The 26,457-nt window shown below is 46.2% G+C and overlaps 1 protein-coding gene across 1 annotated transcript in view; it reads right to left on the bottom strand.

Annotated features, from left to right (window-relative positions):
• Positions 1-26,457, bottom strand: part of NUP107 (nucleoporin 107) — a 394,223-nt gene that overhangs the window by 337,345 nt on the left and 30,421 nt on the right. Inside the window, exons 8-10 of the mRNA XM_069229180.1 lie at positions 22,693-22,741; positions 19,949-20,020; positions 19,644-19,732 (exon numbers count right to left, since the gene is read on the bottom strand). Coding sequence (XP_069085281.1) covers positions 19,644-19,732; positions 19,949-20,020; positions 22,693-22,741 — 210 coding nt within the window. The remainder of the gene's footprint in view (positions 1-19,643; positions 19,733-19,948; positions 20,021-22,692; positions 22,742-26,457) is intronic.

Below are 26,457 nucleotides of genomic sequence, written 5' to 3'. Positions count from 1 at the left end.
TCATCCACAGCTAACTCTAGAGTGCCAGGATTCTAGACACTACCTACACTTCACTAAGAGGGGATACCTAGACCTGGTATAAGGTGTAAGTACCATAGGTACCCACCACACACCAGGCCAGCTTCCTACATTAGTGGTGCAGCGATGGGATAGCACTTGCAATTGCAAAAACAACAAGTGATGGACGGAATGCTGAACATTGTCAAACATTCACCCCCAGTCACAGATCTGGGTTTAATCCATCGTTTGTTTGCTGCCCATGCCATTGCAGTTTGGACCCAGCCATATGCAAATCATTCTTGACCCTGTTCCCCATGGGAACAGTCCAGCCCGAACTGCTAGACCAGGTCTTCCCTGGACTGGAAACAAGCATCCTGGGACCGGTTTCGGGGTTTCACCCCTCATCAGCCAGGCTAGCTTGAATCCAGTGGCATGGGAAGCACGGGACCCACGTCTGGGCATACCCTTCCCACTTAGGGCGAAAAATGCAAAAACAACAAGTGATGGATGGAATGCTGAACATTGTCAAACATTCACCCCCAGTCACAGATCTGGGTTTAATACATCGGTTTTTTGCTGCCCATGCCATTCCAGTTTGGACCCAGCCATATGCAAATCAGTCTTGACCCTGTTCCCCATGGGAACAGTCCAGCCCGAACTGCTAGGCCAGGTCTTACCTGGACTGGAAACAAGCATCCTGGGACCGGTTTCGGGGTTTCACCCCTCATCAGCCAGGATAGCTTGAATCCAGTGGCATGGGAAGAACGGGACCCACGTCTGGGCATTTCGGGCTGGACTGTTCCCATGAGGAACAGGGTCAAGACTGATTTGCATGTGGCTGGGTCCAAACTGGGGTGGCATGGTGAGCAGAAGAACGATGGATTAAACCCAGATCTGTGACTGGGGGTGAGTGTTTGCATTGTCAGCACTCCGTCCATCATCCTTTTGTGTTGCTAATGTTGCCCTAAGTGGGAAGGGTATGCCCAGACGTGGGTCCCTTGCTCACTGTGCCACTGGAATCAAGCTAGCCTGGCTGAAGAAGGGTGATACCCTGAAACCGGTCCCAGGATGCTTGTTTCCGGTCCAGGGAGGACCTGGCCTGGCAGTTCGGGCTGGACTGTTCCCATGAGGAACAGGGTCAAGACTGATTTGCATGTGGCTGGGTCCAAACTGGGGTGGCATGGTGAGCAGAAGAACGATGGATTAAACCCAGATCTGTGACTAGGGGTGAGTGTTTGCATTGTCAGCACTCTGTCCATCATCCTTTTGTGTTGCTAATGTTGCCCTAAGTGGGAAGGGTATGCCCAGACGTGGGTCCCTTGCTCACTGTGCCACTGGAATCAAGCTAGCCTGGCTGAAGAAGGGTGATACCCTGAAACCGGTCCCAGGATGCTTGTTTCCGGTCCAGGGAGGACCTGGCCTGGCAGTTCGGGCTGGACTGTTCCCATGAGGAACAGGGTCAAGACTGATTTGCATGTGGCTGGGTCCAAACTGGGGTGGCATGGTGAGCAGAAGAACGATGGATTAAACCCAGATCTGTGACTGGGGGTGAGTGTTTGCATTGTCAGCACTCCGTCCATCATCCTTTTGTGTTGCTAATAGCACTTGCAATTGCCTTACCACTCAGTCACTTGGTACTTTCCACAGAAAAACCCTTACTAGCTAGGGACATACACATACACCTAGTTTCAGGACACACTGTGTAGGTTTTTGGTAAGAGGGTTCTAGGCATTGCCCTTACTCCAAACTTCTGTAAGAGAGACTAGAAGTTAGGGAGGTTAGGCACACCCTACACCACTCTAACATGCCTTCAGTACCTAGCACCTTTCAGAACATGGTCTCGCCATGAGGACCTTACCTTCCAGGAACTAAGAAGTGTGTAAGAGTAGGAAACTGAAGCCAGGGAGGAACCCTAGTAAGGGTATACTCTTGGGACTTCTCCTCCAGGATGACCAGGATCAGGCTGGTAGCCAGAGGAGAGGGAGCAGGAGATAGACCCTAACTGCCTAGTGTTAGAAAAAGAGAATCTGGACACTGAGGGGGTTAGGTCGGTCCTCTCAGAGGATCACAGGGTCTCTAGTAAAACCCCTAGTGTAGCTGGGAGCACTACAGGAAGTACCAAAGGTGGCCATGTCAGTAGGCCCCCTTTGTTCCCAGGGGCCTAGTTCATAGGGTTACGAAACCTAGGGACAGATCCTCATCCTGCCACTCTCATGTCACATCTGTATCAGAGGAAACAAACTGCTCAACTGAAGAAGATGACTCCTTAGGCAGGGAATTTAGGAAACTGAGGCTGGAGGAGGCCAAGGTGAGGCTGCAGCAGCAACAGCTAGACTTAGACAGGGAGGCCCTGGCAGTGGAGAGAGAGACGGAGAGGCAGGAGTTAGCACCCAGCAAACCCCAAGAGGCAGCAGCTTTGGTTTCAGGGAACCTAGGGTCAGGGAGGACTCTTGAATTCAGAAATCGTAGCAAGGTTGTTCCCCCATACAGGATGGGGGCTGACATCCATAAATGGTTCTCTGCTCTGTAAAGGGCCTGTAAAGTTCAGAGGGTCCCCCAGACACAGTGGGCTGCTATCCTTCGGCTCTCCTTCTCTGACAAGGGTAGGGATAGGCTTCTTACTGTCAGAAAGGAGGATGTTGTTAATTACACAGTTTTAAAGTCTGCTCTGTTAGATGGATTGGTCTTACCACTGAACAGCACAGCATTAAGTTCAGGGAGACCAGGAAAGAGTCCTCCCAGAACTGGGTTGATTTTGTGGGCTGCTCTGTAAAAGCCTTGTAAGGCTGGTTACATGGTAGCAAAATCAGTGACTATGAGGGCTTGTATAATCTGATTTTAAAAGAGCATATACTGAACAACTGTGTCTGATTTGTTGCACCAGTACTTAGTCGACTCAGATATGACCTCTCCCCAAAAACTGGGAAAGAAGGCAGACAAGTGGGTCAGAACAAGGGTGAGCAGAAAGGCTAACTCTGGGCGTGAGAAGGACAAGAAAAAGGAAGCAGGTAAGTCTCAGGACAAGGCTGGGGACAAAACTAAAACTAAAGCGTCTTCATCAGGCCCACAAAATTGCTCTGGGTCTAAATCCTCTTCCTCTCCCACCCACAACAAAAAACCTTGGTGCTAAGTCTGTAGGAACAAGGGCCATAGGCCAGGAGAGAAGCTCCTGCCCTAAGACACGCACCAAACGACCCACCAGTACAAACCCCACCTTTACCACTAGTGCCCCTAGTAACAACAGCAATAGTGGGTTAGGCAGTAAAAGCCATTCCAAGGGTGTAGCTGGGCTCACTTTAGGAAGCATGGTGGGGGCTGGCTTAGTTAGGGAAACTACTGAGGCTGTTTTGGTCTCAGATGGGGGCATTGATTTTGCCACCCTTGCTGCCTGTGCCCTTAATATAGGTACGTACAGGCAGCTGCCCTTGATAAATGGTGTTCAGGCAGAGGCCTACAGGGACACAGGTGCCAGTGTCACTATGGTGACTGAAAAACTTGTGTCCCCTGTGCAGCACCTACTTGGTCATCAGTACCAAGTGATTGACGCCCATAACACTGCATGCCACCCCATGGCAGTTATTGATTTAAGCTGGGGGAGCGTGGTACTGGCCCAAAGAAGGTTCTAGTGTCCACAGACTTACCTGTAGAGTGTCTCTTGAGGAATGACTTGGGAGACTTCAGTCTGGGCTGAAGTGGAGCTGGAGACCCATGCAGCAATGCTGGGCATCCCAGGGCATATTTATGCTTTAACCAGGGCTCAGGCCAAGAAGCAAACAGAGAACGGAATCTTGGAGCCTGGAACAATGGCCCAAGAGGCTCCCAAAGCCAAGGGTAGGGAAGGCAAAAAGTTGCCCCCTACCCCACCATTCAGTGAGGATTCTTCATTTGAGGAGAAGGAATATACTACCTTGCTAGAACCTACACCTTAAGAGCTGAAAGCTGATACAGCTGAACTTGAAGGTGCATGGGGCCTGTCAGGGAGGAGTTCAGTAGGGCACAACCTACCTGTTCCACACTGGAAGGGTTAAGACGGCAAGCTGTCCTACAAGAATCAGGGGATGTCAGTGGCACCTACAAGGTGTACTGGTAGGACCACCTCCTATACTCAGAAGCAAGGGAACCCAAGCCTGGTTGGTAGTACCTCTTGGTAGTACCAACTGGCACATGGCATACCCCCGGGGCAGGTCACTTGGGGCAAAGCAAGACTTGGGACAGGCTTGTCCCACACTTTCACTGGCCCCACATGTCTGCAGATACCAAGGAGTTTTGTCGCTCCGGTGTCACCTGCCAAGCTAGTGGCAAGACAGGTGGCACCCCAAAGGCCCCCATAATTCCACTACTAGTGGTTGGGGTTCCTTTTGAGAGGGTTGGGTTTGATATTGTTGGCCCACTAGACCCGCCTACTGCCTCTGGAAACAGATTTATACTGGTGGTGGTGGACCATGCCACCAGGTATCCAGAGGCTATACCTCTAAGGGCCACTACAGCTCCTGCAGTGTGGCAAAGGCCCTCCTGCGAATCTTCTCCAGGGTAGGCTTTCCAAAAGAAGTGGAATCAGACAGAGGTACAAACTTCATGTCTGCATACCTCAAACCCATGTGGAAGGAATGTGGTGTTAATTACAAGTTCACAACCACTTACCACACCCAAACCAATGGTTTGGTTGAGAGATTTAACAAAACTCTCAAAGGCATGATTATGGGACTCTCTAAAAAAATAAAACAGGAAGAGATGGGATGTCCTATTGCCATGCATCCTGTTTGCCTACTGGGAGGTTCCTTAGAAGCGAGTGGGCTACAGCCCCTTTGAACTTCTGTTTGGACACCCTGTTAGGGGCCACTTGTAAGGGAAGGAAGGGAGCAACCTCTCAACCCCCCTACACAAGATATTGTTGACTATGTGCTTGGCCTCAGATCCAGGATGGCTGAGTACATGAAAACGACCACTAAAAACCTTCAGGCCAGCCAAGAACTGCAAAAGCAGTGGTATGATCAGAAGGTTGCTGTAACTGTGTACCAGCCAGGACAGAAAGTGTGGGTCCTTGAGCCTGTGGCTCCCAGGGCACTACAGGATAAATGGAGTGGTCCCCACACTATAGTGGAGAAAAAGGGGGAGGTCACCTCTTTGGTGGACCTTGGCACTCCCAAAAGCCCCCTCACGGTGCTTCATGTGCGCCACCTTAAGCCCTACTACGACAGGGCTGATTTGACCCTGCTCATGGCAACTGATTAGGGACAGGAAGAAGAGCGTGACCCTTTCCCTGATCGCTTCTCCACTACTGCAGCTGATGGCTCAGTGGATGGAGTGGTCCTAGCAGACTGCCTTACTGAATCCCAGAAGGAAGACTGCAGGAACCTCCTAGGCCACTTCTTTGAACTGTTTTCTATGACACCTGGTCAGACTACATGGGGTGAACACAGCACTGACACTGGGAACACTTTGCCTGTTAAGAGTAAAATTTACAGGCAACGTGATCATGATAAAGATTGCATCAAAGCTGAGGTGCAAAAGATGCTTGACCTAGGAGTGATTGAGCACTCCGACAGTCCCTGGGCTAGCCCAGTAGTGATGGTACCAAAACCTCACTCACAGAATGGTAAAAAAAGAGATGAGGTTCTATATAGATTATAGAGGGCACAACGCAGTCACAAAGACTGATGCTCACCCTATCCCTAGGGCAAATGAGCTGATAGCTATACTGGCACCTGCCAATTATCTAAGCACCTTTGACTTGACTGCAGAAAATTGGCAGATCAAACTGTCACAGGATGCAAAACCAAAAACTGCATTCTCAACCACTGGAGGGCATTATCAGTTTACTGTTATGCCCTCTGGCTTGAAGGATGAACCTGCCACTTTCAAGAGGCTGGTGAATACAATCCTCCAAGGTTTGGAAGCCTATAGCACAACCAATCTTGATGACATAGCTGTCTTTAGCTCAGCCTGGGATGACCACCTGGTCCACCTTTGGAATGTTTTGGAGGCCCGGCAAAAGGCAGGCCTCCCTATCAAGGCCTCTAAGTGCCAGATAGGGCAGGGGAAGGTTGTATATCTGGGTGACCTGGTAGGTGGAGGCCAGATTCAACCACTGCAGGGGAAGATTCAGATTGTCTTAGACTGGGCTCCCCCTACAACACAAACCAAGGTAAGAGCCTTCCTAGGCCTCATTGGGTACTACAGGAGGTTCATTAAGAATTATGGCACCATTGTAGCCCCTCTTAATGATCTCACATCCAAAAAGATGCCAAAGAACGTTTTATGGACAGATAGCTGTAAAAACAAAAAAAGCCTTTGAGGGCCCTATACAGGCCATGCACTCTACACCAGTTGCTTTCATCAGCAAAAGGTTGACCCCCTAGAGAGAAGTGCTGGTCAGCTATAGAAAGGGAGGCCTTTGCTGTGGTCTGGGCTTTGAAGAAGCGGAGGCCATACCTGTTTGGCATTCACTTCATTGTTCAGACAGACCACAAGCTCCTTCTGTGGCTCAAACAGATGAAGGGAGAAAACCCCAAATTGTTGACATGATCCCTATCCCTACAGGGAATGGACTATACAGTGGAACATAGACCTGGGAGTAACCACCACTCCAATGCAGATGGACTCTCCAGATATTTCCACTTAGACAATGCAGTCTCATCTGGGCAAGGTGAGCCTTCTTGTCCTTCGTTGGGGGGTGGAAGGGGGTTGTGTAGGACAGTGCCCTCTTTCTTGGCATGGTTACCCCCAGTTTCTGCCTGTTGTCAGTATGTTTGACTGTGTCTACTGGATTCCTGCTCACCAGGACCCCAGTAGTTTTGCTCTCTCCTCCAGATTTGTACAGTTTTCTTCCCACAACTGGCATACTGGTCACCCTATGTAAGTCCCTAGTACATGGTACCTAGGTACCCAGGGCATTGGGGTTCCAGGGGATCCAAATGGGCTGCAGCAGTTATTTTGCCACGCATAGGGAGCCCATGCAAAGGGTTCTGCAGGCCTGTCATTGCAGCCTGCGTTAAACAGGTACATGCACCCGTTTTCACTACAGGTCACTAAGGCAGGTCACTGTAAGTCACCCCATGGTAGGCCCCTCTCTGCCCAGAGGGCAGGGTGCAGCTACCAGTGTGTGAGAGCACTGCTGCACTAGCTGAAGTGCCCCCACAATCTCCAGATCCATTTTCCTGGACTTTGTGAGTGCTGGGAGGCCATTTTATATGTGTACTGGACATAGGTCACTACCTATGTCCAGCTACATAATGCTAACTTCGAACCTGGGCATGTTTGGTATCAAACATGTCAGAATCATAGCCCAATACTGTTGCAGGTATTGGAAGTATGATGCCATGCACTCTGGGGGCTCCGTAGAGGACCCCCAGCATTGCTACCACAATTCTTACAGGGTTTTCCAGGCAGCCCAGCTGCTGCCGCCCCTAAGACCGGTTTTTGCACCTCCTGCTGCTTGATCTGATCAAGCCCAGGAAGGCAGAACAAAAGATTTCCTTTGGGAGAGGGAGTTAACACCCTCTCCCTTTGGAAGTAGGTGTGACTGGCTTGGGATGGGTAGCCTCCCCAAGCCACTGGTTTGCTTTGAAGGGCACATCTGGTGCCCTCCGTGCATAAACCAGTCCACACCAGTTCAGTCCTGCGTAGTTCTCCTGCAGCGTGGGATCCACTTTTGTGGTGCTGCTAGGGCTCCTTCTGTGACTTCTGTGTCCCCGTCATGTGGGACTCCAGTGGGTGCTGCCTCCGCTCCTGTGGACTCTCTGCGACGCTTGAGGGTCCCTTGTGACTCACCCTCGTGGATTGAGTACTCCTGGGTCTTGCTGGTTCCGGGCAGCACCTCTTTTCCACTAACTGCAAAGTTTGTCTTTGCCAAAGCTGGTTAGTGGAATTCCTCATCATTGTCGACCAACTCCTGCATCCACAGCTGGGTGGGCAGTACCTCCTATTCCTTCTGGACTCTACTGTGACTATTGGACTTGGTCCCCTCTCTCCACAGGTCGACTTTCTTCAGGAATCCACAGCTGTTTTTCTTACAGTCTTCTCTGGGTGTCTTCTTTTTCTTCTTTTGGGTGGTTTGGGTAAAATCCAGTGTTTCATTAGTGCATTCCTGGTTGCTGGGGGTACGGTGTAACTTACCTTTGCGGTTTTCTGATTCTCTTCCGCCTCCACCCCCCAGCACCCCTCGACACAACTTACTTACCTAGGTGAGGGTTGCCTTTTTTGGTATATGGTTTGTGCTCTCCCTAGGGCCACTATTGGTTATTACTGTTTGCACTGTTTTCTAACCTTTTCTATGCCCATTTCTGATTGCTACTGTATATATTTAGTATAATACTTACCTCCAAAGGGTGGGTCACCGGTCTAGTATTTTGTGGTGATTTGTTCCAAAAAATAAAGTACCTTTATTTATGTACATCGGAGTGTTTTCTTCCATGTCTGTAAGTGCTGTGTGACTACAGTGGTATTGCACGAGCTTTGCATGTCTCCTAGTTAAGCCTTGGGTGCTCATCCACAGCTACCTCTAGAAAGCCTAGCTTCTCGACACTGCCTACACTTCATTAAGAGGGGATACCTGGACTTGGTATAAGGTGTAAGTACCATTGGTATCCACCACACACCAGGCCAGCTTCCTACACAGAGGTCATCTGTTGCATGCAGTTTTAGTGAATTTTTGTGTTATGACAGCAATTTATCAGGAGCAAGTGAGTCTTTCTATGACAAAATGTTAGCGCTAAAACTGTTGCCACTTGCAAAGCCAGGGAGTTTTGTATGAGGGGCACAACTTCAATCCAACCATTTTGCCTGATTAAGATTGAGATGCCTTCCGACAGCCAGCCAAATAAACTAGTGCGTTTTGCTGGTTTAAAGAGCTCATAGAAGCCATGTAAAACAGTTGAAGCAAGTGCCAACGTTTTCTGTAAGCGGATGTCGTTGCTTTTGTGCAAAAATATCACGCAGATTTACTGGTCAAGACTGTCCCCTGACCTGCCACAATGTAATTGTGCACTTGGATTCCATCATGGATTTCTGAGGTTGCAATCAGTCTGATCAATGGTGGCTAGGAATAGATCTTATAAGTCCCACAATAAAAAGTCCCCAATTAGCTCCGGTTGATGTTAATGTTGCTTCTGGTCATGCATGTCACAATTCTTTGATTATAAGCACATATTATTTCTAAGAAATTTGAAGCTTTTGATGCGCTTGCAAGCCAGTCATGGGTAGTGCCCCATCAGTGTGGTCCTGTGCAGCCTGGATGACTCTTGCAGGAGTAGCACATGGAGGTATTGTGGTGGGTGTAGCTTTAACAATACAGTGCCCCAGTCCTCGAAAATCCTCGATTCGTTCAGAATAGCATCTCTGAGATTAGCTCTTTGCCATGAGCTTATTGTGGCGTCTGAGTTCCTGTCCCTGGGAACTTGATGACCTTTACAGAAGTTAATTCTCGAGGTTATTACCTCCGGTCTAGGAATGTATTGAAACAAGCGTAAGAGGTTTCCTCTGTTTAATGTGTTGTGGGCACCCTTAGAGGAGTAGTGTGGGACAAATGCCAATTCTAACTGATTTAAGTCTTCAACTTGTGTGGCTTCTCTCAGTCTAGCAGGCTGAGGCTCCGGGGTCCATTGGAATTGGACAGGTAAAGGCCTGAGGGCACCCTGAGGGCAGCTTCAGTGGTCCGGAGAGTGCTTGCTTATTGAACCATTTTGCCTTCAGTTGGTAGACAAAAGGTTTTGATGTTGGTTGTGACAGAGTGTCTTCCCACTATGCCAGCAGTCATTGGTCAGTAGGTCCTGATGTTCACTGTGACTGACTATCTTGCTCTCAGCTGTCCCTGGATGTGTAATGGAACAGAACTGTTCCACATTGTTGTTTGTCCCGTGTTGTGTGCTCACTGGGGCTGAGATGCTTGGAATACTGCTGTGAGGCCAGTAAGCGTCTTGACTGGTACTTGGAGGGGCAAAAGGGCCTTTGATAGGGAGTAGACTGTTGATTAGGTTGATAAGAGGAGGGGTTATTAGTGCTCATGTCTGCCCTTTGTGCCCTGGGATCAACTGTAGATAAGGGAACCATGGGCCCCTGACCGTTTGGCTTGGGTGGCTGTGCCCAGTTAGTCCCGCATGAAACTGCTGCTAGCTTATTTAGTGTGAGGACTGAGCTTTAGGAATGACTTCTGTACGCAATCCCATCCACGCTATGTCTACAGGAGCATTATTTAATCTTGATAAACTGGCTACTCCCTGGGTCTCCTTGTAAGCAGTTACTGGCTCAACGCCGGGTTCCACTGGCTGTTGGAGAATGTGCTGAGGTAGTTCCTTGGGTAGTCTCTTTTGGTGTTTTTTCAAAATCAGTGGCAGAGATCTCTGAACTTACATCTTCCATGTGTCCTTGAGTGGTCACTTTTAGTTTGTTTTCAGGGCCGTTAACGGAGAGCAATAAGCTTGTAACCTTTAAAGGCCCCATGCTTGGTTTGGGGACTAGGCTAAATATTGGAAAAGGTTTTGAGGACCTGTCCCCATGGCCCACTTGAGAAGTAATGAAAGCTATTGTAATCAGCAACCTCCGTTTAATGAGGCGCTGTTTCTTTTTTTTAACCTGTTTTTTTTTCATTTCTTTTCTCGCCCTTCTCAAGAGATTGGAGATTATTGATAAGCCTAATGTAGCTGTTGAATCAGGAGGTTGAGCATGTGTGCTCTCTTCAGTCGGTCTAAGGGAAGAGAGAACTGCTATTGTGCTGGAGATACAAGTGGGCTGTTTTGTTGAAGACTGAAGCCCGTTTGGCCTCCCGGGAAGCTGGAGTTCACATGACTGAGGAGAGACTGTCTTTGGGACCAGTTGTGTTAACTGTCCGAGCTCTATTCAGGACAAATGCATTTGTTTTATTTCTTGTTTCACAAGTTGCAGTCTTGGCGAGTCCATAGTAACTTGGGTAAAGTGCTTAGTTTGTCAATCAGCGGAGAACATTAGCAGGCTTGGTTTGCCCCTTCCCGCCCAAGAAAAGTTTCTAGGAAGCTTATTAAAGACCCAAGTCCACTAAGGTTGAGGCGATTGATTGAATTAAGTCAATCTGGAGCTCCATGTTAAGTGATTGCCATAAGAGAACCCAGGCTTATTGTGTCTTGCTTAATGCAGATAGAGGACAAAGATGCCAGGGATGGGCCGGAGTGCCCTTTCTGAGGAGAGACTGATGCTCCTGATTGTATAGGGCTGATGGATCTGTGATTATGCTTGTTTGTAAATACTGGAGTTCGTGCCATCAATGCTTTTTCAATTTTGGCTTCAATCTGAGCTTCCAATTTTGCAAGGAAGCGATCTGTTAAGTGTCCCAGTTGTTCATCAGATATATTTCCCCTCCTAGACTTTTTTTATGGGCAATTGAGCGGGGGACTGAATAGAATTGACCTCTGATATTTATTTTGATTGCTCAATTTCAAATGGCGATGGTGGGAGGGTAGAGGCAGTCGCACTGTCATGTACTGGCGCTGTCACCATGACCGCACATATTCCCTGTTTGCTACGCAAGACTTCTCTTTCCAGACTCTGGTTGTCTATATCCAACTGGTTCAGGGGGCAATTATCCCCCTTCGTTACTGCTGTCACTAGGGCTGTTCCCTGAGGACCAGGTAGTGGGTGAGTTAGGGGGATCCCCTCACTGCAATGGATCACACATTGTAGCCTTGGTTTGATCTGCAGGGTTTTACCCCTATAACCGATGGCCCTTCTGGGCACTCGCTGCTTGAAGACGCTGATGTGTTCTTAGTCTCCTGAGAGCCCAGTGAGATGGGTGAATGAGGTCGTTTGTTGAAGGCCTTATAGAAGTATTCATGACGTTTGGGCTCTTTGGGCCAGATTCCGCTTGAGGTGCAACTGGACAAACCAAGACTTCTTTGTAGAGGTTGATAGGGAAATGTGTGGGCCTTTGTTTTCAACTTCCTGCCTCTGGGAAAGTCAGGAGGTAGTGGTCAATGCAGAATCAAAATGAATTTGAGAGTGTTCAATTCTTGTTTAAATCGGCCAAGGTCCTGAGTGGAATTGGACCAGTAGGGGGAAGGAGAGAAAGGGGAGAAAGAAACCTCTTAGCCCTTCTAGGTAAGTCTGGCAATCCTCAGGCATCGCCAACCCCTCCTCCTAGTGCACTTCTGGTAGCTTGTCTGCTGGAAGCCAGTTGCCTCGGCAGGCACAAGCGGCACCAGCATAGTGCCAGCTGCCTACATGCACCGCCAGGCACCTGCAGCTTCTTAGAGCTCTCATCGAGCTCCCCAGACCACAATTCCTGCAGGCTGAAGCATGTTAAAGTGGCTTCCTGCTTACTGCCGCCTGCCACGCCAAAGTTGACGGGAGCCTTCCCTTTTTCGCACTTCTGCTCTTCAGTTCTTCACAGGGTTGGAGGGGAGGGGTTCATAGGCTTGCAGAACAGCAGTAGGTCATACCCCTACAGGGGCCGGTCAGTCGAACCACACAGGCTTCTGCTGCCCCCACTTCGGCACCTCCGACCTACTCTGAACTAGGCCCTGTCTCATGTTACACGTCCTCACAACTGAAAGGTTTGCATGTCACCTCCTACTTTCAGGTGGCAAGTTAAGGAAACCAAACTCTATGACCTCTGGACCTAAATTGCTAAGTTGAGAGTTTGAAGATCTGGCTGCCAGATGTCTCCATGGTTCTGAGTGAGAAGGTCAGGCCTGCTGGGGAGCTTCTTGTGAGGAACTACGGAGAGGTCTAGTAGTGTTGTGAACCAGGTTTAACAAGCCCAGGTGGGAGCCACTAGAAGCATTGTGAGAGATGATTGCCTGAGCTTCCAAACCAGAAATGTAAGAAGAGGCGGAAAAGCGCAGGCAAATATCCCTGACCAACTCATCCATAGAGTGTTGCCCGTGGTGTGAAACCAGGAGGTGAAGCTTGGGCATTTTGTGCGGTGGCTAAAAGGTCTATCTGAGGGAACACCCATTTGTGGAAGTATGGGAGGAGGACTTGTGAGTGGAGTTCCCACTCGTGGACCTGTTGCTGCATCCTGTTGAAAAAGTCTGGAAAATCGTTGTCCGTGCCTGAGAGATATTCTTCTAACAGATTAATATTGTGATGTAGTACCCATCTCCAAATGGTCTGTGATAGACGTGATAGCTGCAGAGACCGCATGAAACCCCCACCCCATTTTTGGAGATAGTACATGCCTGTCATGCTGTCCGTCCAAACTAGGACAACCTTGTGAATGAGGTGAGGTAGCAATGCTTTCAAGGCTAGGTGAACCACTTCAATGCATCCATCATGACAGCTAAGTGGGGAACGGGTCAAGAAAAGGCTGCCCTTTCAATAGGTTGTTGGTATTCCACCACTGCAGAGACCAAGGACTTTGGTGTTCTAACAACACTAGATCCTCTAACTGACCCTGTGACAGACAACTATCGAGCTGAACACTCCTGCAACGGACGAGTGTGTAGTCGGGCATGGGCTACTATGGTGATACAGGAGGCCATCATCACTAGGAGGCGTGTTACGGTCCTTAGTATTATTTGTTGATTTGGCTGCGGTAATAGTGTTTGAAAATTCTTGCAGAATTGGGTAAGCTAACCCTATTTGCGTGTTAGAATATCCCCGAGATATGGCTGTATCTGTAGAGGATGTAGGTGAGACTTGGGAATGTTGATGGTGAATCCCATGCGGGGAGCAGATCTATTATAATCTGAGTGTATTGTTGACAGTGTTGATGAGAGTTGGCTTTGATAAGCCAATCGTCCAGGTATGGAAACACATGAATATTTTGTCTGCATAGATGGGCTGCTACTACTGCTACACTTGGTGAATCCTGGAAGTGCATTAGTCACCCTGAAGGGAAGGACTTTGAACTGATAATGTTTGCAGCTCAACACACACCTGAGGAATTTGCGACAAACTGGGTGTATTGGTATGTGAAAATATATGTCTTTTAGATCTAGTGTAGTCATAAAGGTGCCCTGTTGTAAGAACGGAATCACATCTTGTAAGGTGACCATGTGAAAGTGCTGCAATAGGATGTATTCATTTAGCGGCCTTAGATCTAGGATTGGCCACAAAAAAATAGTATTTTTGGGGGTATTAGGTTATATAGAAAGTATACCCTTCAGCATTGGTGTTGAAAAGGGATGGGTTCTATAGCTCCTTTGAGGAGAAGAGCTTGGACTTCCTACTTGAGCAATGTTTGATGTTTCAGTGATCGCCGGTGAGTGCAAGGTGGAATGTGGTGCAGTGTGGTAGAGAGCTCCAGGCAGCGGCCATTCTGGATAATGTTCAACACCCACTGGTGTGATGTTAATGAGTGCCATGTGGGTAGAAAATCCTGTAACCCACCCCAATTGGTCTTATATATGCAGGAGTGGGAGGGGGTATTGTTGCCCCTTGGAGAAGAGGGTTGGCTGTGACTGTATTGGTAAGAGGTGGAGGCCTCAGAAGAGGTGGCTTTGGAGCCTCCACAAAAGCTAGAGCAGTGAAGAGTCATGGGGAGCAAACCTTTGGAGGCCCCTCATTGATTCTGCTGTCTCAGTGTCTTTTTTTAATCTTCTCTAAGGTCTGGTCACCTTGGGGACCGAAGAGATACTCTTTATCAAATAATACATTACATAGGCTCTGTTGTACCTCTGGTTTGAAGCCAGAACAACCAAGCCATGCATACCGTCTAAGGAGAATGCGGGTATTGATGTCTCTGGCTGCCATATCAGCAGCATCTAGCACACAATGGATGGAGGTGTTTGATATTAACTTGCCTTCTGAGACAAGCTCTCGTCTTCTCCTTCTATGTTCAGCTGGGAGAAATTGGAGGAGGTCTTCCATCTCATCCCATTGTGCACGGTCGTATCGAGCAAGCAGACCAACTGAGTTGGCAATGCACCAACCATTGGCAGATAGTGACGCAACCCGTTTCCCTGCTTTTCCACTAGCTTGTGAATTGGCCCGCTTGCAAGCAGTTGTAATCACCAGGGAGTCTGGTGGTACTCGTCCCCTAATACACATAGGATCTGATGGTAAGGGCTTTATTTTTATTTTTTTAATCAACTCTAGGTGTAGTTATTCAGCCCTAGCAGTGTCTTTAAAATAGAAATATTGTCAGTATGACATAACATGCCCTTTAATATGGATAAGTATTGGGTGGGACTTTGTGTGGATGAAAGAGTCTCAAAGTGGAAATCCTCTTCTTGAGGGTCCTTGTGGAGTTGTATATCATGAAAGACAGCAGCCCTACCTACTAACTCCTGGAGGGGAGGAATGAGCTGGATAGAAGTCCGGGTCTATGTCACCTGTAGTGTCCCTATAACATAGGTGTCCCAAAGGTTGGTTGGTGCGTGGTGGTGTCCCAAAAGTGTCATGCACTGCACCATGTTCACCTGTATAATATTGTGGTTATCCCTGAGGTGAGATATCTACTGGATCGCCAAGACAAACTGGAGACAATGAATTTTGGGAAGGGGGGTGGGGGGGAGTTGTGGACATGGTGGTGGTGAGGGTGGTGGAAGAGGCAAATCACTAGTTGCTTTGTCTGATTTTGTCCTCTGTTTCAATGGAATTTGACAGTCTAGAGTTTCCCGAAAAGACAGCTGTCTTTTGGATGGTAGAGGAATGGGAGCCAAAGGCTTGGTGAGCATCCGGCCAGTATGAGGGTGGATATGGATTTGTTTCTGCCAAGCATCCAGATTATCCTGCAGCTTGTAGGGGAAAAACTCAACTGGCTTGCTGGAAACAAGTTTTGAAGCTGGCTTTGAGGTTTCTAAGCCACGTCTCTGTTTTGACCTGCCAAAGCGCCATTCGGTGCTGATGTGGTGGACATCAAATGACAGCTCGGCACCAACGGTTGGCTCGGCACTGAGGCACCTTCCTGTGCTCTGGGGACAACTGCAGGTTACAGACTTGATGTAAGTCTGTTTGGGGATATTTTGCGTGGCAGCGAGGGAAGAACCTGAAGGGCGTCCGTTACATTACCAGTAGGGCATTCTCTACATAAACTGAAGGAGACAGCCCCGAAAGGGCCGCAATTGAAGCGCATCGACCAGACTATTGATGTAGCTGTTCCTCAATACCCAGAATAAGAAAGCGCAATTGAAAACAATACCAACAAGGGTAAAGCACGAGTTGAAAGAGTACCGTAATGGCTGTAAAAATTAATTCCTTCATATTCTGGACCTGCAAATTTAGCTGTTTTGGACTGCAATTACTTTATCCCTCACGTTTCAAATCTAATTTAAAGACTGCTACAGTCACATCACATTGAGTGGTGAACCCTGTTACTGTCGTTCCCGTTCCTTTTCGTTTAGACATCACGAACGGACAGACGGCAGAGAAAAAACAATCTAACAATGGAGTCGATGCCCAGGCGCATTATCACAGAGAGGAGTCACTATACCTCATAACTCGAAAGACTTCTTCGAAGAAAAACAACTTGCACACACCTGGACCCAATACTAGCTGGCAGGAATATGAAAATCATATGCATCTACAGCTGCACAAGCTACGAACATAATCTAGTTGGTTCCATTTTATTTTCCAACTCCATCACCTTCTCGCTAAGAGAAGCCACATCTTTTTGCAGAGTTTAAAGTTTCGGGGAAGGTCATCATGTAGCCATCTGAGACCTCTAGTTAGATCTTCATCGGCCCCCCAAAGATCTCTTGACACTGTCTGAAGTGCCCCCTGTAGGAAAGTGACTCTTTGTTACATGGTCAACCCCCACTTTTTGCGTGATATTTGATGCAATTTTGACTGAAAGTGCATTATTTTCCTGCTAACCAGGTCCCCAGTGCAAGATGTCTTTCCCTAAAACTGTACAATGTTCTCCAACTGGCAATACCTTTGGCACTCCTACAAGTCCCTAGTAAATGGTGCCCCCAGGGAACCTATGGCATGGGCACCAAGGACTGCAGCTTGTATTGTGCCTACAAGTCCCTAGTAAATGGAACCCCAGGTACCTATGGCATGGGGCCCAAGGGCTGCAGTTTGTATTGTGCCACACTCAGGGACCCCTCACTTAGCACATGCAGACTGCCATTGCATGTCCTGGTGCAGCTAAAAGTGAAAACATGACAAGGGACATAGCCTGTGTGCCATACCCACTAGCACTGCATGCAATATATGTAAGTCACCCCTATAGCAGGTCTTGCAGCCCTAAGGGTGGGTGCATTATATTACTTGTGTGGACATATCTGCAAGAGCAGATATGCCCCTTCCTAGGTCTTTGTCGATTCTTCAACATAGTAAGTGGGCAGGGAATCCATTTTAGTGCTGAACACTTGTCAATACGAGCTCCCCAGTTACATGATGATTTCACTCAAACTAGAGATGTTTGGTATCAAAGATATCATATAAATAAACCTTCGTTGATTCCAATAGTGGATTTATTAATACATGCACCCAAAGGTCACCTTGGAGGTGCACCCTGAAAACCTACCAGCTGCTGGTGTACTGGCAGACTAGTTTTAGCTAGCCTGCCACCCACAGACATGTTTCTGATGGCCCAGGGTTGAGAGCCTCTGCTCTCATTTGGTCAGGAACAAAGACTGCTCTGCTTGGTGTGTTTACACACCCCTCCCAAAAGGATGGCCTGTAAAGCTCCATCTCAAGGCCAGAGGCTTCAAAGAGCATACCGTCCTTGGTATGCAGATCTGGCTTCTCTCAGAGAAGATGCCGACCATCCCCAGGGCCCGTTTGGCACCTGGACAGGTGGGAAAATTAGTAGTCAGAAAGGCGTGTCCACCCCTCCGGTCAAACCCACCCCTATAGTGAGCTGCCTGATGTGGACACATTTAGAAATCTGCCATCCTGGTGTTGGAAGAACTAGGAACACTGGGACAGAGTACGCCCACTTCAAACAGGTGGTCATATAGGGGGCACAGTGTCCCCAGCGGTAAGTAGCCCATTGGCTACTACCCTAAACTCCCCTAAATTCAGTATTTAGAGGAGCCTCTGGCACCAGAAATTCAGATCCTGGGCCTCGTGAGACCTGAGCCTACTAGTTGGTTCAGTCGACTGGACCCCTAGTCCATGCCTTCAACCTGTTTGTATGGGTCCCCTCCAGCACGACTGCCACCGGTGACGGAAATCAGATGGTCCAAGAACCCTATGCACCCAGAAGCCCCGGACCGAGGAGAAGAGGACCACTCCTGTCCCTATGTCTGCGAGCATCGCAATAACAAAGTCCACTTGGTGTTTCACTAACTGGTCCCCCCAATCTCCACCGGCAGCATCTTTTGCCTAGACCAATCGCCCAACGCTGAACTGCACCTGGCCTTCACAGTACCGCCAAAGGTGACCCCGTTCTTGTGGCCTGGGACCATGTCCCATACTCACCTAAAATCCAGAAGATTGGTCCTATACGTTGCTGTGAAGTACCCATTTACTGTACATGTGTTCTCTCCCATAAGGGTAACATTGTAGCTTCAGAAAATTGCACTCAACTTTAAAAACTTGGAATCATTTCAATTGCAAAATGTACTTGATCATATTGATTCTGGTTCCTAAATATATATAAAGATACATGCTATTTTTGAAAATTGTTGTGAATATCTGTTTTGAGTTGTGTGTCATTTATTGACTTTGTGCCTATGGTAAATGTCTAACACTCTGATAAGCCCAAGGCTGCTCGCCCACACTACCCTGTAAAAGAGCACTTTGGAATTGCTAGAGCAAGCCCCTGTCCACTTATAAGGGAACCCCTTTTTGCACAGTATATCTCATTTTGAAATACTATATAAAGAGCCAGCTTCCTACACCCATGAGCTCTGCTTTTGAGCATCATGGCTGTCTCTTGGGCATTTGCATTTAAGTGTATTGCCAGAGTGTAGCAATGTGTAAGAGGAAGAAAAAAGAGAGGCATTACCTCTGGGTAGGCTTCTTCTGCCGCACCAGAAGGAAGCTGGGGCTCTCTAGAGGATAGTCAGCCAGGGAGAAGCGGCCAGGAGATGTGCACAGGGGTATAGAAGCCTGGTTACATAACTGTAGTTAGCCTACAGTCAGCCAAACCTACACCCAAGGAGACTTTCACTTTTAGACTGTCAATGAAGTAGAAACTAAAATATAGCTATTTTCTATGATCCCTAGTACCATAAATAAAAACAAGGAATCTCAGTCTTGATTTCAATATATAGATACTCATTACTGCAGACCTCTATCAAAGTGCCTATTGAACAAGGGATTTAAAACAGTTATGGAATCCAATTATCCTTCATCATCGCATACGTTTCCTCTTCCCATTTTTGATTCTTGCACTAGGTTTGTCAAACACTTCAATACTGACCAAACCTGTGCCAAGAAAATGCACTGTATTGTGTTGACAATTGGACCCAGTCTGCATAAAATACTTTTACAAGACACAGAGAAGTACTGTTTGCATTCAGAATGTCCTCAAACAAACTGCTGCTGGTGTATTAGAATTCAAGAAGTCCACCCACATTAACCTTCAGAGAGAAATTCCTACTGAGTAATAAGAGCTTATCAAAATGGGTAACTTTAACTTCTGTTGTAGCATCGTGATTAAAAGATCTAGGTCTTCAGTTTCCAAGTATCATAACAAGGTAGCCTTCTTAGACAAGAGTGCACAACTGGGCATTGATTTGATTGAACAATTCTGGGACATTTTATACAGATTTGCAAGCAAGGGACGCATTACAATATAAGGAAACGTAAATATCAACTGCATAAGCACAACTTACCAGTAGACAGACTTTGCATAAAACTCAATGTTATCAGAGAAATCACCAACCCCATCCTTTGCAATACTCTCTAGCCAATCCACCACCAGCTGCAATTAGAATTCAATAGAAGACTTAGATGGTGCACAGACAGACATAGAAAACCTTTGTCATTTTTTTTTCTTCCTAGGAGTGTGGACTAAGCATTAGCAATAAAAAAAAACGGCCTCCAACTTGACATACCACAGTAGCATCCTGCATTGTAAGGATACACTTACTTCAAGGAACATCACATCATTATGATTATTTGTGAATAAATGTCTTACCTGGCTTTGCCGAACAAGTGAATCTCTCTGGAACAGCTTTTCAACAACTGTCTTTTCACTGGCATTAGGAGCCTAGGCATAAAATATGGTAGACAAGGAAAATTAGATTTCTGACAAGATAAACATATAGTTGTCAGATAGGTCTCCGAGTTAATGAAATTGGTGAGTAAATCTGTGTGCAACCGGTAATTTCTAGATCTGAAACCTGGCAGAGATAACACATTACTCCAAAACAGATGACGCAAGTACCATGGAAATGTGACCAATGGGTGACATGACATGGCCACAAATCCACAAGATTGGGGCAGAAAGAGCAAGTTATACTTCAGGGATGTGGAATTCCTATCGCCTGGGACATCTTGTTTGGGGTCAAGGGCAACAAGTTTTTATGTTTACTTTGTCCTTGGGACAAGTAGGCCCAACCCCCTGCAGCACAAACCCTTTGGCTGCCTGTTTACAGAGAGTTGAACTCTCTGCAGTTGAGATAATGTGTTTCCAAAGGATAATGCTGTTCGAACTTGTATTTATGGTTCATTATTTGAAAGCCTTCTTTATTAGGGTGCGTGCTGTAAATAAATGTTTTAAGGTCACACTTCACTACTGACGTTGGTTCCAGTACAAAAAAATAAAACGTGTACACACATGTTTGAAAAGTTTAGGCTAAGAGGCTAAGTATAATGCTCCCAGAATGCTCCCTGATTATATGCAAATGAAGTGTCATTTAGTAAAATGTGTTGATGCATGCTAGTATTTCCCAAAAATATTTCTAATGGAAAATCAGTGTAACCATTTTCAACACTATTATGGGAAGCATGAAAATAAACAAACACTGACAAAGCCAACTGATCTGACATATTTTTATAAGTCTTTTAGTTTTATCAATGCGTGTCTTGTTTCGACATGGCTTTTGTAACACTTTATTGTTGTGGCAGCTACCAGGCCCTCAACATTGTAACAAACATTGGCAAAACCCCCCCAAAAAGTTTTTGAACTCTTAAAGCACACGTTGCCACCAGCGGCATAACAAAGGCCCCGCAGCCGCCCTCCAGGGGGCCCCGTCAGCACAGCACCTGCCCTGAGTGAGTCTGGAGAAGGGGGCTCCTCCATGTTCTTTGCAAAGGGGCACCCTCCAGTTTCGTTACGTCACTGATTGCCACTGTAGTTCCTGACACTGAACAAAACTACTTTGTGTGGCAATATGCTCCTTGTGGAAGAGCAGAATGCGATCACTCACAGTAAAGCCAGCCAAAAGAGAGAGAAATAGAAGTTTAATAAAAACAAAATGTCTTTGTTAACACCAGACCTAATTAGGGACCAAGACCCACATGTAGGTAGCTTTTTGCATGTCGCAAACAGCGACTTTCGCTGTTTGCGACGTGCAAAAAGCACATTGCGATGCACAAACCCAGTTTTGCAATTCAGTAACCTGGTTACCGAATCACAAAACGGGTTTGCGACTCGCAATTAGTAAGATGTGTTCCCTTCCTAATTGCAACTCGCAGTGCAATGTAGGATTGTTTTGTGACCGCGAACGCGGGCGCAAACCAATCGCAGTTTGCACCCATTTCAAATAGGTGCTAACACTTTCGCAAAAGGGAAGGGATCCCCATGGGACCCCTTTCCCATTGTGAATGTCACCGTAAAAAAAAATTCAGAGCAAGCAGTGTCCTGTGGACCACTGCCTCCTCTGAAAAAATGAAACGAAAACGTTTCATTTTTCGTTTTTGTTATGCATCTCGTTTTCCTTTAAGGAAAACTGGCTGCATTACAAAAAAAACTGCTTTATTGAAAAGCAGTCACAGACATGGTGGTCTGCTGTCTCCAGCAGGCCACCATTCGTGAGGGGGTCGCAAATTGCGACCCACCTCATGATTATTCATGATGTGGGCATTTGCGAGGCCCTTGCGAATCACAGATGGTGTCAAGGACACCATCCTACATTCGGATTTGCGACTCACAATTTGCAGGTCACAAATCTGAACCTACCTACTTGTGGCCCCAAATTCTTAAAGAAAGTCACAAAAGTGCACCCATGGTATATGTCGTACCCCTATAAAATATTTGTGAACTGTATTTTAGCGTGGGTAAATACGATGTGTAGATTTGCTCATGTGAAAATCTATTGAGCATTTGCAAGTTCATTTTCCCTCCAGCCACTTTCTTCCCAACCCTGGAAGAAGTTCCAATTCTGCCATTGTCAGGAGTAAATGTCCAACCTTTCTTATTATGGGAAAATATTAGAGAGAAGCTGGTAAAAATCTTTAAAACATGCAGGTTAGTAGGTTTGCAGACTCAAAGGCATTCCAGCCCTGGAACTATTGCTTACTGCTTCCTCCAGCCCCAGTATGCAGATCTGCAGAAAGGTGGCAAAATAAGGAAATTTCTACAGTAGGGATTGAAACTCCAAGTATTCAAGCCCTACTATGGTAGTAGCCCTGGCATAATCAGAGAGGCTATTAATTGCTGCCATAATTTGTCGCCACACTACATGGCACCAAAGGGACAAGTAGATCTTTTTACAGGACAAGTAGATTTGAGAAGCAACCTGTCCCCTGGACAAGTAGATATTTTAATAAATTCCACACCCCTGTACTTGTTCTTTTATCTCATCAACTGTAGTCATAGTGGCTTGCAAATTTTTATGAGTAGTCTATGAAACACAGAATAAACAATCTGAATTGAAGATAGACAAACCATTAAGGATTATTTCGCTCAAATAGAACGAGAACAAAATAAAGACTTACTGCAATTTCAAACATGGTTTCGTCTTCTAGGGCAGACTGTATTCGGTCTCTAGAAATTTAAAAAGATGCATAATAAGTAATGCATTCATCTATCAACGAGCAGAAATATTAATAATATTCACATGCTGTTCACACTTGTTGAGACGTGAAAGGGTTAAGAAACCTTCAGATGAGTAAGAGGACAAAAATAAACTCCTACTCATAATAACACTTGAATATTTAGTCTAACAGTTCCTATTTCCCTGCACTGAGGAAAGGGACGAGAGCTCTTTTTTAAAGAAAATCGATTAGAAAGCACACGTGGTACCAGCCCTATATACCTATAACATTCCATTCATATCATTCCTTTCTTTTAATCTTTCCAAAATATAGGCACAAACACCCTAGAGTGCAGATAGCAGTCCTGCAGGTCAAAAGCATGTTAAGACATTGGAGAGTCACTGATGTTGTCTTCATGGAAACAGCCTCAACATGATTGCAGTTGAGAGGAAGCAGTTCATCATACAGATAACACACGTGGCTACAGAAGGCAACCAAACAGGCAATCAATATTTTTAAGCATACATTCAGGCCACTCCAGGCTACAAACAGTTTATCAACTGGTGAAAAAACATACTTTGTCCATTCTACAAAGTATGTGAGTACTTATCTCTTGTCTGCCTTAAGATATGTTCTTTCCTCATGTGAAGAAAGATTCAAAAGCATTAAGAGAAAAATATGCTGGGTTCATGAAGGATGTGTTTTAAAAAGAACCTTATCCCTCTGCAACTGGTCGAATATTTAGGATTCTGATGGAGAGAGACTGCAGCTCCCTCACGTCTTCCCTGGGCTGAAGTAGAATACGAAAGGCTATTTACCATATGATCAAATTAGCATCACTGGACGACATGACTTCAAGATGTTCCATGGCCATGACAGACAAAAACACAGAAACAAGGGACAGACAACTTTTTGTCAAAACTGACATCCTTTTTCTGACTAATACTTCCTGATTTTTTTTATATGAAAGCTAAGTAGCATTAGTGTACACGTCAGGAGAGATATTGGTACAATATTTTTAACATGGAAATGTCAGTTACATGTGAAAATCCTACAAAACATTAGGCAAAAAGAAAGTAAGAGCTTCTAAGAATACATTAGGCAGAAGACCAAAGATGTGTGGTTTGACGGACTATACAAACTGGAGTCTGTGTATTCATCTGGCTGAGATGATCACAACATAAAGTAGGACTTCTCATGTTAGTAGTTTAATGTTGATGGAGACAACTGGTTCAAAAGCCGTGTGTCTAAATGAAAGTCGGCAAACAATGCTGCCCAACAACGTGATTCGTACCCACTAGGTTTTGACAGGCAATTAGGTTTTTTTGTGTGCATCTAGACAGCCAAGCAGATTTTAGATAACAAATCTTGTCACATACTAGATGAGAGATAGCATTTGATAACAGATTTATCATTTTGCCAGGAGCTCAATGACAAAAACAAAGCCATTTAGTCTAGCTAACTGCAAACTGTTCACTAGGTAGGACCTAGTCGTCACTGGCCCGACACTTCACTTGATAAGCTCTCTGTCGGAGGAAAACGTGAACTGCACCTTCCCATTAGAAGTTTTTGGAGTGAGATAGTGCCTTACTGCAGATCAACACACTCAGAAATACCACTTATGTGATTATTAACATGGTTGACAGAAATATTGTTCAGGAATAAGTGGGATTATCTATCAAATCAACACTTCGGGAAATCCCCCTTTATCTAGAGGAAGGAAAATCCTGGAATGTTATTGTGTGCCTACATTTGACCAGAGAAAAATACCTCTGATAACCTGAGAAAGGTCCCTTTGTTGTACAGTGGTGTAGAAAGAGTGGAAGAAGATTTGTGCACCTTCAAACACTCAATATCACACTGGGAATAGGTGAAAAGATGTAAAGATTCATCTTTTCTAGAGTAGATACATGTGGAGTTTGTCTTCTGAAAAAACATAACACCTTTCTCGAATTCTTCCTGGAATGGGATGATAGATCTCAACGGGGCAAACAGACTATTTGGTGGTGGACAGATTTTCCTGACTAGGAGCAAGCTGTCACATTCCTTAAGGTCCTCTGCCAAATGAGTCTACTTATAGGCAGTAGTCATAAGAAGGCAAGGTCACATGAAATGAATATCTCCTCTCTGATTCCAGCCAAATCAGAGCACGCTCCACAAATAACTTAAATTACTCAACAGATAGAACTACTGCAGGAACTGGCAGAAGATGCTTAAGGTAAAGCAAGAAGAAACAAATGTCAGGATTGTGGGACTGCCAGTGGCCACAGAGGATCCCAATCCTACGCAATTTATTGAATAATGGCTGAAAACATCAGTTGCCCCAGATGGGCTGTCAGATTTCTTTGTTGTTGAAAGAGCCCACAGAGTCCCTACAAAGCAGCAAATCCCAGGTGCTCCGGTTCATCCAATAGTTGCAAAATTTTAAACTACAGAGATCGTAATGTACTGCGGAATGTGGCTTGTGAGCGGTCCCCCATACTCCTTGTCAACACCAGAATCTCCCTGTTTCCAGACTATATACTGGCGGTACAGTGCCGACGGGCCTCCTACCAAGAAATCAAGAAAAAAAACTACATCTGGAGGGCCTCATCAATGCGCTTTTATTCCCTGCTAAACTAATCTACAAGCAACAGGCCTTATTTTTTGGCACCCCAGAGATGACACATGAATGGATAGAGCAGTCTCTTCAGCATTGGAAGGGGTACGGTCGTGAGAAGAGCTGGCTCCCAAGGGCACGGGAAAAACCCTGGCAACTACGCCGGGAGGCCAGCCTTGTGGGACTCCTGGTGGTACTCCTTCCCCACAGCAAGCATTGATGGGCTGACTTGAGGCACTTCGATCCGCCTCCCAGCTTCACGTCAGAGAGAAACCGGACAGCTCCAGCACATCGCAAGACAGTGGGTCAGAGTCAGACTCGGCGGGCGGTATGGAGTTGTTTCCCTTCATTACTCCCTAAACGTCCCGTGATCTTTAATACTGGCCTTGTCGTTCCTGCACCACAACACTAAAAGGCACACGGGTGTATAAATGCAGATATGTTCAGTTACCCATTACTGCTATAAAATGTCATTGTCCTGGTTCCCACTAACTGTACATTTCATAATGCCCCTTTCCTCAATGACTGCATGTTTATAAAAAAAATTGTGAGTGGCATCATTACCCTACTGTTATTGTTGAGATGGGTTCCCAGGCCAACCTCTCCCTCTTGTTCATTTTACTTTCTACATTTGCTGATGTTTAATATGCATAACCCCTGCGAATGCGAAGGCACAAGTTTATTGTTGTTAATGTTCTTAAAGTTCGTTTTGATGTTTGGTCAAACGTCTGGTAGGTGCTGGACCTTGAACTGGGTTATAAGTTTAGTTCATATATTGCAGTAACCTCCATTGTCATGCAACCTAATTAGGCCACACTCATATCAACCCCGGCCATGCAGTTTTTGCCACAAATACTAGGTCTACAGTCCAAAAATCATATAACATTCTTACCTGTAATTTGAGGATTGAGGTCATTGCACAAGCGCCATCAAGTGTTAACCCAACTACATAGGAGGAGTGCACAGATTGTATATTTGCAAGAAACCCATCTAACATCAACAAGGGTGCAAAAGTTACAGAAAAAATGGGAGGGGGGTGGCTTTTTTTTTGTTTGTTTTTTTTCACATCAAATTCAGCATAAGCGCATGGAACTGCGATTTGGATCTGGACTAGAGTACAATTTGTG

The sequence above is a fragment of the Pleurodeles waltl genome, chromosome 4_1 (assembly GCF_031143425.1).
Source record: "Pleurodeles waltl isolate 20211129_DDA chromosome 4_1, aPleWal1.hap1.20221129, whole genome shotgun sequence".
Lineage (NCBI taxonomy): Eukaryota > Metazoa > Chordata > Amphibia > Caudata > Salamandridae > Pleurodeles > Pleurodeles waltl.
Note: the sequence above shows the minus strand (reverse complement) of the source record. Positions and strands in the feature narration are given on the sequence as shown.